The 13,089-nt window shown below is 52.3% G+C and overlaps 4 protein-coding genes across 4 annotated transcripts; 2 read left to right on the top strand and 2 right to left on the bottom strand.

Annotated features, from left to right (window-relative positions):
* Positions 1-261: 261 nt before the first annotated feature.
* On the bottom strand, positions 262-3,376 carry GLRG_03859 (fungal specific transcription factor domain-containing protein; the record flags this gene model as incomplete). Its single annotated transcript, XM_008094544.1, has 7 exons — positions 262-1,047; positions 1,102-1,344; positions 1,394-2,057; positions 2,114-2,383; positions 2,464-2,541; positions 2,597-2,963; positions 3,088-3,376. 7 exons carry the CDS (start codon positions 3,374-3,376, stop codon positions 262-264), a joined length of 2,697 nt encoding a protein of 898 aa, XP_008092735.1.
* Positions 3,377-5,730: 2,354 nt separating this feature from the next.
* GLRG_03858 (WD domain-containing protein) lies at positions 5,731-7,025 on the bottom strand (the record flags this gene model as incomplete). The annotated part of the gene is made up of 6 exons (XM_008094543.1): positions 5,731-5,894; positions 5,956-6,000; positions 6,053-6,419; positions 6,472-6,710; positions 6,779-6,852; positions 6,913-7,025. 6 exons carry the CDS (start codon positions 7,023-7,025, stop codon positions 5,731-5,733), a joined length of 1,002 nt encoding a protein of 333 aa, XP_008092734.1.
* Positions 7,026-8,038: 1,013 nt separating this feature from the next.
* On the top strand, positions 8,039-11,409 carry GLRG_03857 (uncharacterized protein; the record flags this gene model as incomplete). Its single annotated transcript, XM_008094542.1, has 3 exons — positions 8,039-8,422; positions 8,481-10,658; positions 10,708-11,409. The coding sequence occupies 3 exons, from the start codon at positions 8,039-8,041 to the stop codon at positions 11,407-11,409; spliced, it is 3,264 nt and encodes a 1,087-aa protein (XP_008092733.1).
* A 708-nt stretch (positions 11,410-12,117) lies between these two features.
* GLRG_03856 (casein kinase II regulatory subunit) lies at positions 12,118-13,069 on the top strand (the record flags this gene model as incomplete). The annotated part of the gene is made up of 3 exons (XM_008094541.1): positions 12,118-12,153; positions 12,221-12,466; positions 12,596-13,069. The coding sequence occupies 3 exons, from the start codon at positions 12,118-12,120 to the stop codon at positions 13,067-13,069; spliced, it is 756 nt and encodes a 251-aa protein (XP_008092732.1).
* Between the last annotated feature and the right edge of the window lie 20 nt (positions 13,070-13,089).

The raw sequence follows: 13,089 nt of genomic DNA, 5'->3' as shown, positions 1-13,089 counted from the left end.
AAGTGCCCCAGAACTTCGGGGTCCAAAGTCCGATAGATTCGTGTGGGTCTGTTTGTAATCCCTAGGCTGATCTGTCTCATCCAAACTGGCGTATCGACGTGTTCGTTTGTGCAACCCACGTGCTGTATTTGTTCAAAAGCCGCAAGGCGACAATCGAATAAGCATTCATTGATTAATCTGATGGCAGGAGCTCGTCGCCATTTTGTTCCGCTCTTTAGCCCTGGATCCCAAACACCGTAAACCATTCAAGCCTCCCCTGATTTAATTTGCTGCATCCCACGATGAAAGGTCCATAGCATCCATCGGGCCCATGTTCATTAGGGAACGCAATACCCCCTCGGCCCCAGGAGTCATGCCAGCTTGTCCTTGTACGTCACCCCATCCAGTCGACATCCCAAAGTCCGCCCCCGGTGTATCGGGCATCGAAAATCGCGGATTCGGCGTCAGCCCGGTCCGAATATCGAACGCACTTGTGCTGTTGAAATAGTTTGCGTTTCCATCTGTATCTCCACGCGGGTTTATGTTCTGTTGCGCCGTTGCCGGACTGAGTTCCAACGAGTTCTGGCCGGATCCTTCAATACCCCCCGCCGTCATGTTCACTCGCTGATCTGACGAACTTGAATTCGGCGTCGGCCGATTAGACGAGTTGTCGCCGTCAGGCGATCCCGACATATTATTGTCCCCACTGCTTTCGCTCTGTCCCAGCCCCGTCATGCGCCCACTGCTCGACGCCGACTTGTCGTACATGGAGCCGGAGCTCGGCGTCAACGCGTTCCCATGCATAGGGATACTATATGCGTTGTTTGCGCCATACGGCACGCCGTGTTCCGCAGACAACCAATTCTGACCCCCGAAGCCAGTCGATACAGGGTTCGGAGCAGCATCACCCGTTTGGTCGGGCTCGACAATGTTTGGGGCGGTGGCAAGGTTCCCGTCGTCCTCCACAGTCTTCATAAAGTGGCACTCGTTGCGGTACGACATGATACCCTGTACACCTTCGGGGTCGTCACAGATGGGCCCCTTGGTTCCGCCAGCATTTGAACCCGGCTACAGACAAGTCAGATCAGGCGCAGGTCTTCTGGAGGAAGGGAGGGTACGCACACTTTCACCACTTCGTGGGAATGCCGTCTTGAGTTTTGGTATCCTCATCGCAAGAGCTTCCAGGTCCACATCCAGCTGGACGAGAAAAGACTCCGTGAGGGGGTTTCGTCTCTTGAGCGCATTCATGGCGGAGAGGAGAAATCGGAGCGAGTCTGCAGTTTGGCTGTCTTCGGGCCGGCTTTTGAGATACTGGACGAACACTCTTGCGGCTACGTACAGACAGAACGATATGAATGGGTTCATCTGGAACGTGTTAGTAGCTGTTGTGTCATCAAGGTGTACAATAACTTACTGCTGATAGATCCAAATGCGAGATCATCCTCATGATGCTCGCAATCTCGTTGGCCGCCGTAATGCACCGCACCTTGCTTTCTGCGCTGACTGACGAGGGAAGTCTATTCTTGTCGGCTTTAAAGATCGCGGCTTGGTGCAGACAGATCGTCGACGTGTGGATGCTCATGTTGGTAAAGACAATATTGGGGTTGGAAAGACCAACGGGTAGCTTAAGGTAAGACGGCAGGCAGAGGGACGTGTTGAGTAGGATGTTGTCCATGTTCCGATGTCGTTTCCAGAACTCGCCGTTGAGGTCGTGGTCCCTATCATCGACGTCGGGACGATGTAGATGGATTAAGTTTCGGCCGAAGAGACATGCCATTAGCACGATGCCGCTGAAAGAAGAGAGCTTGCCCGCTCCGGATGGGCTCATGCAGTCCTGCAGAGACTGCGTCTGCTCAGGTCGGCTCATTTCGAACGCCTCTTCCGAACAAGGTAAGTTTGTCATGATGTCCTTCTCATCAACAGTCATCGGCCATCCAGTACCAATGCTTGCGTAACGGTCTTCGCAAAAAGCCATCCAAAAGGTACGCCGCCTCTCCTCACGCTCGGTCCAGTCTCGTGGCGGCGGGAGACACTGTTTGACGTCCAGACCAGCGCCGTCAAGTCGGTGCAAACCCATCCTAGCAAACTTTAGCTATGGTTTCAGAACTCCAAAATATTTAAGTCATCAACTCACATCTGGCAGAGGCGCACAGCAGATCCGGTATTCATCCAAGCTCGGGGGAAGTACATCATTTTGAACTCGTAGGAGGCCAGCAGCACATGTGTCTGAGCATGGGCCACTGAAATCATATGCTCTCCATAGCCTTTAATGTAATCTCCCTCGACATACTTTCGAGCTCTTTGATAGAAGAGATCTTTGAGGTCGAAGTACTTCTCTGTGATGGAGCATGCCAGGGTCCATATAGCGTACCTGAGCGCAACCGGAGGCCGTTGGTTCGGAGCCCTGTAAAGTGCGTTAGTCAGCTTGCTGTTGCACCGACGCGGCGTGACACGGGCAGTTCTGTAGAAAAGTGGTCATCCTACAGGTTCATTGCTGCTAGGTATCTGTATTTATGAATCATAGGCAATGAGGGGTGGATCTTTTCGAAGTAAATTTGATGGCTACAAAGTGCGTGTTAGTCCGAGATGACGGATACAGCATGTTTGCAGCACTGACAGCTCATCGATGGTTTCCTGAGGTGGAAGAGGCTCCTCGAGGCCTAGCCCGATCATTTCCCAGGTGAAGTTACTTCCTGCATTGTTCATGCCCATTGCCATATTGGAGTTGAAGTTGAAATCCTCCATGGGTGGGGCAGCAATATTCTGGGTCTGGGGAGAAGATTCGCCCTCGAAGTGCCATCGGTCCGCGGCGTGGTCGACACCGAGACCGAGAGAAGGATTGGGCATGCCGTAGCTCGTCGTTGGCGCAGCAGCGTTCTGGTTGCGGTTCATAGCAGCGGCATCCAGGCTCTGAGGCATGGTTCTAGAGGGGTCGACGGATGCCGTTGGGGGGTCTTGGGTTTTGAGAAGTGTCTCTACTTGTTCTACGGATGGGCGCAAACACGTTCAGTCAGTCAGGAGGGCACTTGAAGAAAGAAAACAATGAACGAGCAAGCTTGAGAACAGTGCAAAGTACAGATGAGCAAGGCGCAGGATGGGAGTGCTCACTCAAACGTTCCTCAAGGGCCTTGACATATCCCCGCTTAGGGCCGCTTTTCCTACGAACTTCATCGTATGCGCAAGTATGACCCAGCCTGGCACAGGTGCTGCAGCTCGGCCGGACTCCGTCGCATTTCAACTTGCGCTTCCGGCAGATCATACATGCTAGGCGCTTCGGCTTGGGTACACTGTTGTTGTCGGTCGCTTCTCTACCGTTGGAATCGGCGCCTGGGCTTCGGGCTCGCTTGTGGGAACTGGCGCCATTCGTGTCGGGAGGCGTAGGTGTACTTGACGACATGCTCGAGATTGACGGGTATCGTCGGTCTGTGACAGTTCCAAGCACAGATCGAAGGTTGGCTATCAAGAGGGTTTTCTGCGTGGAAGAGTTTGGAGAAGACGCAGAGATAATGGGGATCTGACTGGCAGAGGTCGGATAGCGAGCCAAGAGCCTCTTTTGCGGGTAGGGCGGACGGCGATAAGTGTCGCAGCGGCCAAAGGTTCAGTGATGGCTTACGGGAGGGGCTGCTCGGCGTGGCACAGGGTATGGAGCGTCATGGAGCACTTGAAAATCGGCCAGGCAATTAGGAAAGTGCGTTTGAGGGTCGTTGTGTTGTTGTAGACGTTGCCGGGTCGAAGAAGAAAGTGAATTGAGCGAACTATTAGTCCACTGGAGAGCGAAAAGGACGAAGGATGGGGGTGATGGAGAGTAAGTAAGTACGGAGTACTATGTAAAACTAGTCCTTGATGTGGGCGGGAGGGATTGGGACTGACAAGACACATACATGATGGGCACCCAGCGCAGCACAACCCAGCGCGGTGAGCAGCGCAATAGAGTGTAGTGTAATCAGTACATATGCTAGGGACGTACCTACCTAGGTAGTATGGAGAGTGGTACATGCCTAGGTAGGTACAGTGTCTAATCAGTACCAAGCAGCATGGACTGGGCCACCACCATTCCCTTTGCGGCAGGAAATGATTAATAACATAGAGTTGGCATGGATCCCCAGCGTGGCACACGGTAGATAACCTGCGAATGGGCATGCGTAAACCTCATTGGGGCAGGCACCTTGACACTCAGCCTTCTTCCCTTCCCTCCCTTCTTCTTTTTGGACTCGTTACTACCTATCTAGGTAGGTAGCACGGTAGGTAGGTAGAGAAGTGATATGCGCATAGGTACTATTGTGTTGGGTATTGGGCATTATACTTATAGTGTGTTTTTCTGACTGTGTCACTGTCATTGTGTCTATGCGACCTTAAGAGGGAGCGCCTGGATATTTAGGTAGGCAGTACCTTGGTACGAATAGGTACATAGCATCGTACCTGCCTGCTCAAAGGAAGACCCTGCCTGCTTCTAAGCGAAGACCCAGGGTTGCATCGGACGAAAAGGCAAAAGCCCCCCCGCATGTGCGGTATAACAACTCTAGACCGTTGTCATCTCCAGCAGCACCAGGCACGTAGGTGGGTGGGCCGCACACAAGCCCGTCGCCCTCCGCCCTCCGCCCTCCGCCCTTCTTACCAACTTTCGTTCACTAACATACTCGATTTGGTATTAGAACCCTTTAGACTCTTATTTGTGGGATTGTGTGTAGGTATCGCGAGTTTAGTCGAGCATGTCCCAAACTATTACGTAGCAAATCGCAGGTCCTTCCGCCCGATACTATTCGAGAAATAACGCTTATGAGAAAAGGGGAGGACGTCTACAGTTTACTTGGATCATCCATCGCCCACTGGCCGAAGGTTTCCCTGCTATCATTGGAAATATTATTGACCACTGTTGCCAGACTGGCCTCGACTTATTTACATAGCAGTACGGTCCGAGGCCGGTATTCGCAGTCACGCACGTGTAGAGCACAGGGTTACCTAGGCAAACGCCTGAACACGCACCTCCCACTTGCTCAATCATGCAACACAGCCACACTGCGCAAGGTGCAACAGCCGTCAGGTTGCTGAATGGATGCACCCGTTCCATTTGATCTTAATTTCCCTGTAAACCACATACACTCACACTCACACAATTCCCCTCAGACACACACCTTGTCTCGACAAATCGAATGCCTAAGGAGTTCAGTCTCCTCCTGTCCTTGTCCGCCCGTTGCATGTATTACAAATGCCTACAGGCAGCGTGATGTGTGACGCGTATGCGAACTTGCGCATCCTTTCCAACTCATTTCACTCCCCCATCATCTTTTGCTTGCCATGGCGACCGCAAACGAGAATTGCTCGAGCCATCACCATGTCACAATGTTTGATATTGATACTGCAATCTATTGACATCCAGCACTGCTACGACAGCGACAAGCTTAGCATAGGCACTGTTGAAGACCACCGCCATGGCACACCCCCCTTCGCCTACTCTCACCCATCGCTCGACTCGGCTTCAAGTTGGGCCGTGCTGACTTTGCGACCCCATTCTTTGCTTCTTCTATTCCATCGTTCTTGCAGATCAAGGCCACACCTTCTCATACCCTGCCAACCCTATCTAGAAATACTACCAGTCGTTTTGGCCTTCAGATGCTGAATAGTCCCCGATATCAACCAATGAAGCTTTTGCCCATGCCAGCCTGAGAAGCCCTTTCCAGCCTCGGCCAGCTTTCATGTTTCTTGGACCAACAATTGCACCAAATGGCCGACTAACAGTCATGTTTTGTAAGCCTATTTCTTCTCAGCGTCCACCCCGACAATGCGAAGAATGCCCAGATCGCTGTAGGCCAGACAGTACTTCGTCGGGGCCCAAGATACAACCGGACAAGGCCCAGCTGTCTTTAAGGAGTGAACATGGTCTCCTGACTCGGTATGTCGAACGTCCAGCCCAGGGCCTAGCGATGCGCGGTTAGTCTCTTCAAATTCATCCTGGAAGATTGGCGCTGTCCTGCTCACCTTCGTCGCTGCCTCCCACCAAGAAATTACCATCGAACGTGAAACCTGGTTTGCAGTCAGAGCTATAGTCGCAACACGAGAGCTCTCGGGAACTCACTGAGAGACCGTACTGGGCCAATCATGCTAGTAATGGTCCGCTGGCAAATCCAATCTGTCGTATCCCACAAAGAAATGATAGAGTCCGAACCACCAGTAGCAAGATAGCGTCCTGTTGGCTGCAGTTCAACTGATAGGCAAGACGAAGTATGGCCGTTTAGAGTGAACTCTTTGGACTCATCGTCATGATTGAACTGAAAAGCGGGTTTGAAATTCGGATACGTCAAGATCCGGGTTCTACCCTCGCCGGTCGTGAGGAAGATCTTCTCGCCGCTCCAACAGAAAGAAATCTGATTCGTCTGAGTGGGTTGCTGATGTGATGCAATGGGTATCGGCTGGGTCGGCGACAATACAAAGATGTTGTCCGCCTAGAAGTGTGAGCGTCGAGCCTTATGGTATTAGAATATTGAGGCGACAAACCTTATTTCCAACCACCAATGACTGTCCGTCGGGTGCCCAAACAAGAGTGAAGGCATCTCCCAACCCCTTGATCTCATTGATGCAGGTCTTGGATCGAACATCCCAAAACTTGACGACTCCATCGTTGCTGACACTGCACAACTCGGCATCCTTTACCGGGTTGAAAGCAACCCTTTCAATGGCAGCTGAGTGGCCCTTAAGGTCGGTCGAGAAGCGTACATTTGGCTTCTCTGGGTTCCCTACATAGGTGGAAAGGGTCAGCCTCGCTGCTCCATGACCTCAAATAAATCCCCATAATGCCACGTACAAACACGCAGGGTCTTATCCGATGATCCTGTAGCAACCAGGGTTCCCAAAGGGTTCCAGGCAATCGATCGGATGCTTCGCGAATGGTCAGCAAAATCGACCCAAGCTTTTTCTTGCAAGGGGGTCGTAACGTACGTTTGTCCTCTAGAACTCGAGCTCGGATCGTGGTAGGGCTGACTCTTGAGGTTGGTCAAGTAGGCAGGGAACCTCTCCTTAGAGAGACTAAGCCGTGTCCGAGGAGGCGGCATGGTGATAGTTGATGACTATCTGTCTCAACTAAAGCAGATCAAGATTAAGCTTGTGTTGGTGCTTGTGACTAGACCAGACAAACCCGTAACGGGCCCGCATCGATGTCTAGCCTCGACTTACTTGCTCTCAATGAAGGTGCCCAAGAGGCTGATCAGTACAAGCTGCTCGTTGAACAGAAGGCTGTCACTTAGGTCGGATAACACTGCGACTCAGCTATCCCAAATCCGAAACAATGAACCCAAGTTGAATACACAGCTTTCGGGGCAGGAAGTTAGGCGCTTGATTAAGTAATTGTGAATATCGCAAGGAAGCCAGCGCCAATCTCTATGCTTAACTAGATAGGAAACGACGTCGAATGCTGTACTGCTACATAGGTAGGGTAGATAGGTAAGTATGCAGCTCTCCAGCTTGAATAAAGACCCTGCACTGTGGTGGACGAGACGCGTTTAGTGGGGCTCGGTTGGCTGTTGTTCCTGGCCTACTACGTAGACCAGGTGCCAAGTATGAAGGAAAGTGTATGCTTACATAAGTCGGTTCGGCCAGCTCGGCCATGGACAATCCTTCGGCTACCTACCTTGTGTAACCGGCACATAGTGGGTACGTAGCTTCCAGGTAGAAGCTCAAGATCGGGTAGCGCAGCACTGGTCCACCCACCCCCCCTAAACGCTAACAACTTCGCAAGCTCTCGTCCCGCCGTCGGCCAGAAGCTCCTCGGGGCCATGATGCGCATCCCCGGTTGTTGACCAGCTTCTCCAATCTCCTTCCATCGGCTGTTCTCCTTATTCCGCACCGCATGCTGTAGTTTTTCAATAGGCCACAGCCGATAAGGAATGAAGTTTCTGGTTTAAAGTCCATCAGCGGCCATGACCAAAGCATTGTTTAGCACGACGACAAAGGATATCCACTCGCCGACTCGAGGAGACTCCGGTCTACAACCGACGAAGACTGCCATTGCGACGGCATCACCGCATCAAGGCTTTCTTGTTGACCAACGATATAGGGCCTTACCGAGATGTATTGGCCCATAGGAACCCCCAGAATTTTCGCAACGAGCAGCAGGTCTGGTCCTTCGTTCAACCTTGTCGTCTCCCACGATGGCCTCCCCAATCCCTTCGACAATCGACCAACCGACGAGTCCTCTTCGTATCTCAATGCGCAGTCGCAACACTCCCAACAACACGACGATATAGAGCTCGCTACTCCCCTGACACCCGTAACGCCTGCCATCCAATCCGTTGACCACGATGATGCCCACAGTCCGGAAACAACTCGGCCGTCACCTCGGCCCACCGCCAACATTCCTCTAAAAGATCCGGTACTTGCGCTGCGCATCTCCCGACCTGGTCACCTCTTTGCTGTGATAACCTTGACATCGATGACTATATGGCAGGTCAAGGTCAGTCCTCGCACCGAATACGGTCTTTTCGCATCGATCCATACTTACATCCTCCAAGCCTACAGTCATTCTTGCCGTGGTTGTACGCTCCGAGTCGTCTCTGTCAACATATGGCGAGAATGTCGACCTTTTACTGCGCCCAGACTCGGCCATCTTCGTGGTTCGAACAACTCTGGGCTATCTCATCACCTACTCTCTAGCGACGGACTCTGAAGCCCATGTATACAAGCCTTACTTTCCAAGTTACGCAAATATCCAGCGACGTCGCCAAAACCATCATGGTGGGCCCGGAAGCACAGCTCCAGATCAGTATCTTTGGGGTCCTGGCGAAGGACAAGGGGTGCGTGATGTGAGCGTCCGCTTCAGGATGGTCATCAAGGTTGATGCCGGCATAGAAAGCGCTTTGGCACTGGACGACGAACTGGTTGTGGCTACACGCAAACCAGCAGCTATTCAGTGCATACGCTGGACCCCAGACCAAAGCGGCAGTCAGACCAAGACAGAGATTATCAGTCGAATGGGATGGCTGGAGAAGAAGATCACCATTGTTGAGATGACCCATGATCGACCTATGAACCTGTCGACTTGGATCACAAGTGACGGCAAAGTCTATGCAGTCCAGCGTCTACATCCACGCGACCAGTCTCAGGGAAATTCTCAAGGAGCGGATCCCAAGAAGCTGTTCAAGGGTTACTGTTTCCATACACCGATCAACCCGGAAGAAGCTGCCAGGAAAGCTGTCATAAACGCAAGGTTCTCTTTGATTGCTGTCGGGTGCGCAGATGGCTGCATCCGTGTGTATTCCGCTCGAGATTATGCCGGGAACATCCCGCCTTCGCACACGCACACTACTCCGGTGTCAACGATAATCTCCGGCTCGATCACCACTCTGAGCTACTCCCCTGACGGTTACTGTCTATTTGCCGGCTTTGAAAACGGCTGGGCTACCTGGAGCGTTTATGGAAAGCCCGGCAGTCATAGTTTTGGTGCGCACGATGCGATCATTGAGGCCAACGGGGAGAACTGGGTCGCCGGCGTAGGGGATGCCGTCTGGCTCGGGAGTGGCTCAGAGATACTAATTACACATCATCAACACGAGGCAATTTGGGTACTGGAAATGGCCAGGAGTGCAGTGGTCGGTAACTACAACGCGGCAAATCTCATGCGCACGGTATTACAGACCAGCACGAATGTCATGATATATCGCGGTTATGATCTGCCAGATCTAGCGAGCATATCTGCAGAGCCTCATTTGTGGCATACGGCAAAAGTACCTCCAGCCTACCTTCTTCAGCATTGGCCTATTCGGCATACCGTGATTTCGCCAGATGGGCGATATGTTGCTGTGGCTGGGCGCCGAGGTCTGGCCCACTACAGTGTCAACAGTGGCCGTTGGAAGACGTTCGCCAACGAGGCCATGGAAAACGAATTTCAGGTTAGAGGCAGCATGTGTTGGTATCAGCATATCCTTGTGGCCGCCGTAGAGGCCAACAAGTTGCATGAACTTCGCCTCTACTCTAGGGAGACGGCCCTCGACAACTCTCAAGTGCTACACACCCAGCCGTTACCAGCACCGGTGGTTCTAGTGACCACATCGGGGGAAGACTCCTTGCTGGTATACACATACGAGAATCTTCTGTATCATTTTATCTTCGCACCGACGGGCGGCTCGATTAGGCTGGTTCAGCTTGGGCAAATTGCGTTTCACGGCATAGTGCGATCACCCGCAAGAGTCCGTGGGCTGAGCTGGATTCTGCCGGATAGCCAACTCGTTGACGGTGATCCGTCACAGGATGTCGCTGTTGCATCAGTCTTATTCCTGGTTGATGCCAAACTGGTACTGCTTCAACCATCGTTTAACAGCGAAGGGAATCTGAAGTATGATATGAAGGTCATCGCTCAAAACGTGGAGTTCCATGTGAGCATGAGAGATCAGCCGCATTTCGACGCAATAGCTACGCAAGCAGAAGAGTCATTGCCAATGGGTGCAGACGTGACTCTGCGGAACTCCCTCTGGGCGTTCGATGGCCAGGAATTCAAGCTTTGGCCGGACATACAAGAGGTGTTGCGAGCAGCATCGACTGAGTCACAAAGGGATCTACCTAGGACGATATCAGTTCCTCTGGACTTTTATCCTCTTTCAACCCTTCTTAGTAAGGGTATAATTCTTGGGGTCGAAGCCGATCTTGTACAGAGGCGGGATATCAGCTTTTCATTTTTCCGCTTCGCCATCAGGGTATGTTTGCAGTTTGCCCAACAGAAACAATTTTACTAACGGCCAACAGACCCATCTGTTTTTGCCCGACATTTTGCGTTTCTTTCTGTCCAAGGGCAAGGCTGTTGACGCCGTCAAGCTGTCGGAACAGTATCAGAACTTGGAGTATTTCGCGCATGCGCTAGAAATCTTGCTCCACAAGGTTCTCGACGACGAAGTGGATTCTGGACCAAGCCCGGAGGAGGCAATTCTACCCCGAGTTTTGTCACTGTTGTCTTCTTTTAAACATTACTTGGACATTGTGGTACAATGCACAAGGAAGACAGAAGTGAGACAGTGGCGGACGCTTTTTGCTTACCTCCCACCGGTGCAAGAGCTGTTTGAAGAGTCACTCCAGCGAGGGTCTCTCAAGACTGCTGGTGGCTATCTTATCATTCTCCACACACTTGATGAGTTAGGGTCTGCCTCGGAGCAAACCGTGCGATTGCTGTCCAGGGCGATGAAAGAGGGTGATTGGGATTTGTGCAAGGAATTGGCACGGTTCCTAGCGGCCATGGACGAGACGGGCGACACACTACGCGAGGCCATGGAGGGGGTGAACATTACACTCAAGAGCAATGAGGACCAAACTGGGATAATAAGTCGGCTTGATGTGCCAAATAGTAGAGGGGTGAATGGCTTGGGCCTTAAATACGCAGAACAGAGCGACGAAATGGAGTCAGAAGGCCAGTCGGTTAGCGACGCTGCGAGCTTCAGTTCGGAAGGTCGCTAGATGCCATATGTAGCAGCAAACATTTGAGACAGCGGATTTCTCGAATCACATATACTCCCCTCCCCCCCGGGGGTTTTTTTTTTTCAAGACCATTCTTGACATGCGGGCGGAGATGCATGCGCATGTTGAGAACGCTTCGTGTTGCGGAGAACGAAGAAGACAGGCAATGGGGTTTGCTACCTGGAGATGCTTATACAGGGATATTACGGCAAATCAATTTGGGAAGATAAAGGGTAGGTACGTACCGAACCCCCCCCCTTCCTGGTTTTGGCCTGGCCTGGCGCCACCACAGCCCCGCCAACCACTTTCCGCCTGCAGATGAGCGCAGAGATTCGGCGTCAACCACCACTAACGGTAAAAGAAGACTTTATCACCAGCCCATCACTCCAACATCTATCAGCGACTCGGGCATACTCTTGCACTGCAACAGCAGAAATATTCCGATACCCACAAGAGCCAAGAACGCAGCGCTCCACAGCATCTTGCAGATCTGGGCCATGATCTGAGGATTCGTCACGGGTACGAGTCGCACCTTTTTCCGCAATGATGGACGACTTCGTCAGCGAGTCGGATAGTGACTATACGAGCTATTGGCGAGACTGGGTGAGTTGTATTTGCATGCAAGAAACAGGCCCTTGAAAGCAATCTGCGCGCGAAGGTGTTCCCCAAGAGGCGAAGACCGGATGCAACGCGCTCGCTCTTTGGCTTATGCGCAAGATTTATCAAGACTCAAATATCACCGCAGTTTGCCTGCAACTGCTCGTAGAAGCCGTTGAATGGACCTTGCTAACCAGCATCTCCGTCTATCTAGTTCATTTCCTCTCGGGGCAACGAATACTTCTGCGAGATCGACGAAGATTACCTTACGGATCGGTTCAACTTGACGGGACTGAACACGGAAGTACAATACTACCAATATGCACTGGACCTCATCACGGATGTCTTTGACTTGGACTGCGACGACGAAATGAGGGAGACCATAGAGAAGTCTGCAAGGCATCTATACGGTCTTGTACACGCCCGCTTCATTGTTACGACGAGAGGTCTCGCCAAGATGGTATGCTGCGCATTTCTCACTCGCGTTCTTCATGTCCCTGTCTACATAGACGAGCATGGAATAGAGAGGGGAAGACCGAGAGGATGATGGAACCTTGAGCGAATAGCACGGCTGACATACACATTCCAGCTCGAAAAGTATAAGAAAGCCGACTTTGGCAAATGCCCCCGCGTCATGTGTCACTCGCACCCCCTCCTCCCCATGGGTCTTGCCGACATCCCTAACATGAAGCCCGTTAAGCTCTACTGCGCGCGCTGCGAGGATATTTACAACCCAAAGTCGTCGCGCCACGCTGCCATCGATGGCGCCTACTTCGGCACCTCATTCCACAACATCATCTTCCAGGCTTACCCAGCCCTCATCCCTACGAAGAGTGCCGAGCGTTACATCCCGCGCGTTTACGGCTTCAAAGTTCACGCCCCAGCCGCCCTGATCAGGTGGCAGCACCACAAAAAAGATACGATGCGTCGTCGCCTACGCAAGATGGAGGTCGACAGCGGGTTCCGCGATGAGGACGTGCTTGAGGAGGAGGACGACGTCGAGTTCGAGGGCATAGACACAGCCCGCCCGACGGGCGCCCATGAAGGCATCGCCATGGCTTGAAGAAATCGAGGGAACGACGG

The sequence above is a fragment of the Colletotrichum graminicola genome (assembly GCF_000149035.1).
Source record: "Colletotrichum graminicola M1.001 genomic scaffold supercont1.12, whole genome shotgun sequence".
Lineage (NCBI taxonomy): Eukaryota > Fungi > Ascomycota > Sordariomycetes > Glomerellales > Glomerellaceae > Colletotrichum > Colletotrichum graminicola.
This window is presented reverse-complemented; position numbering and strand designations above follow the sequence as displayed.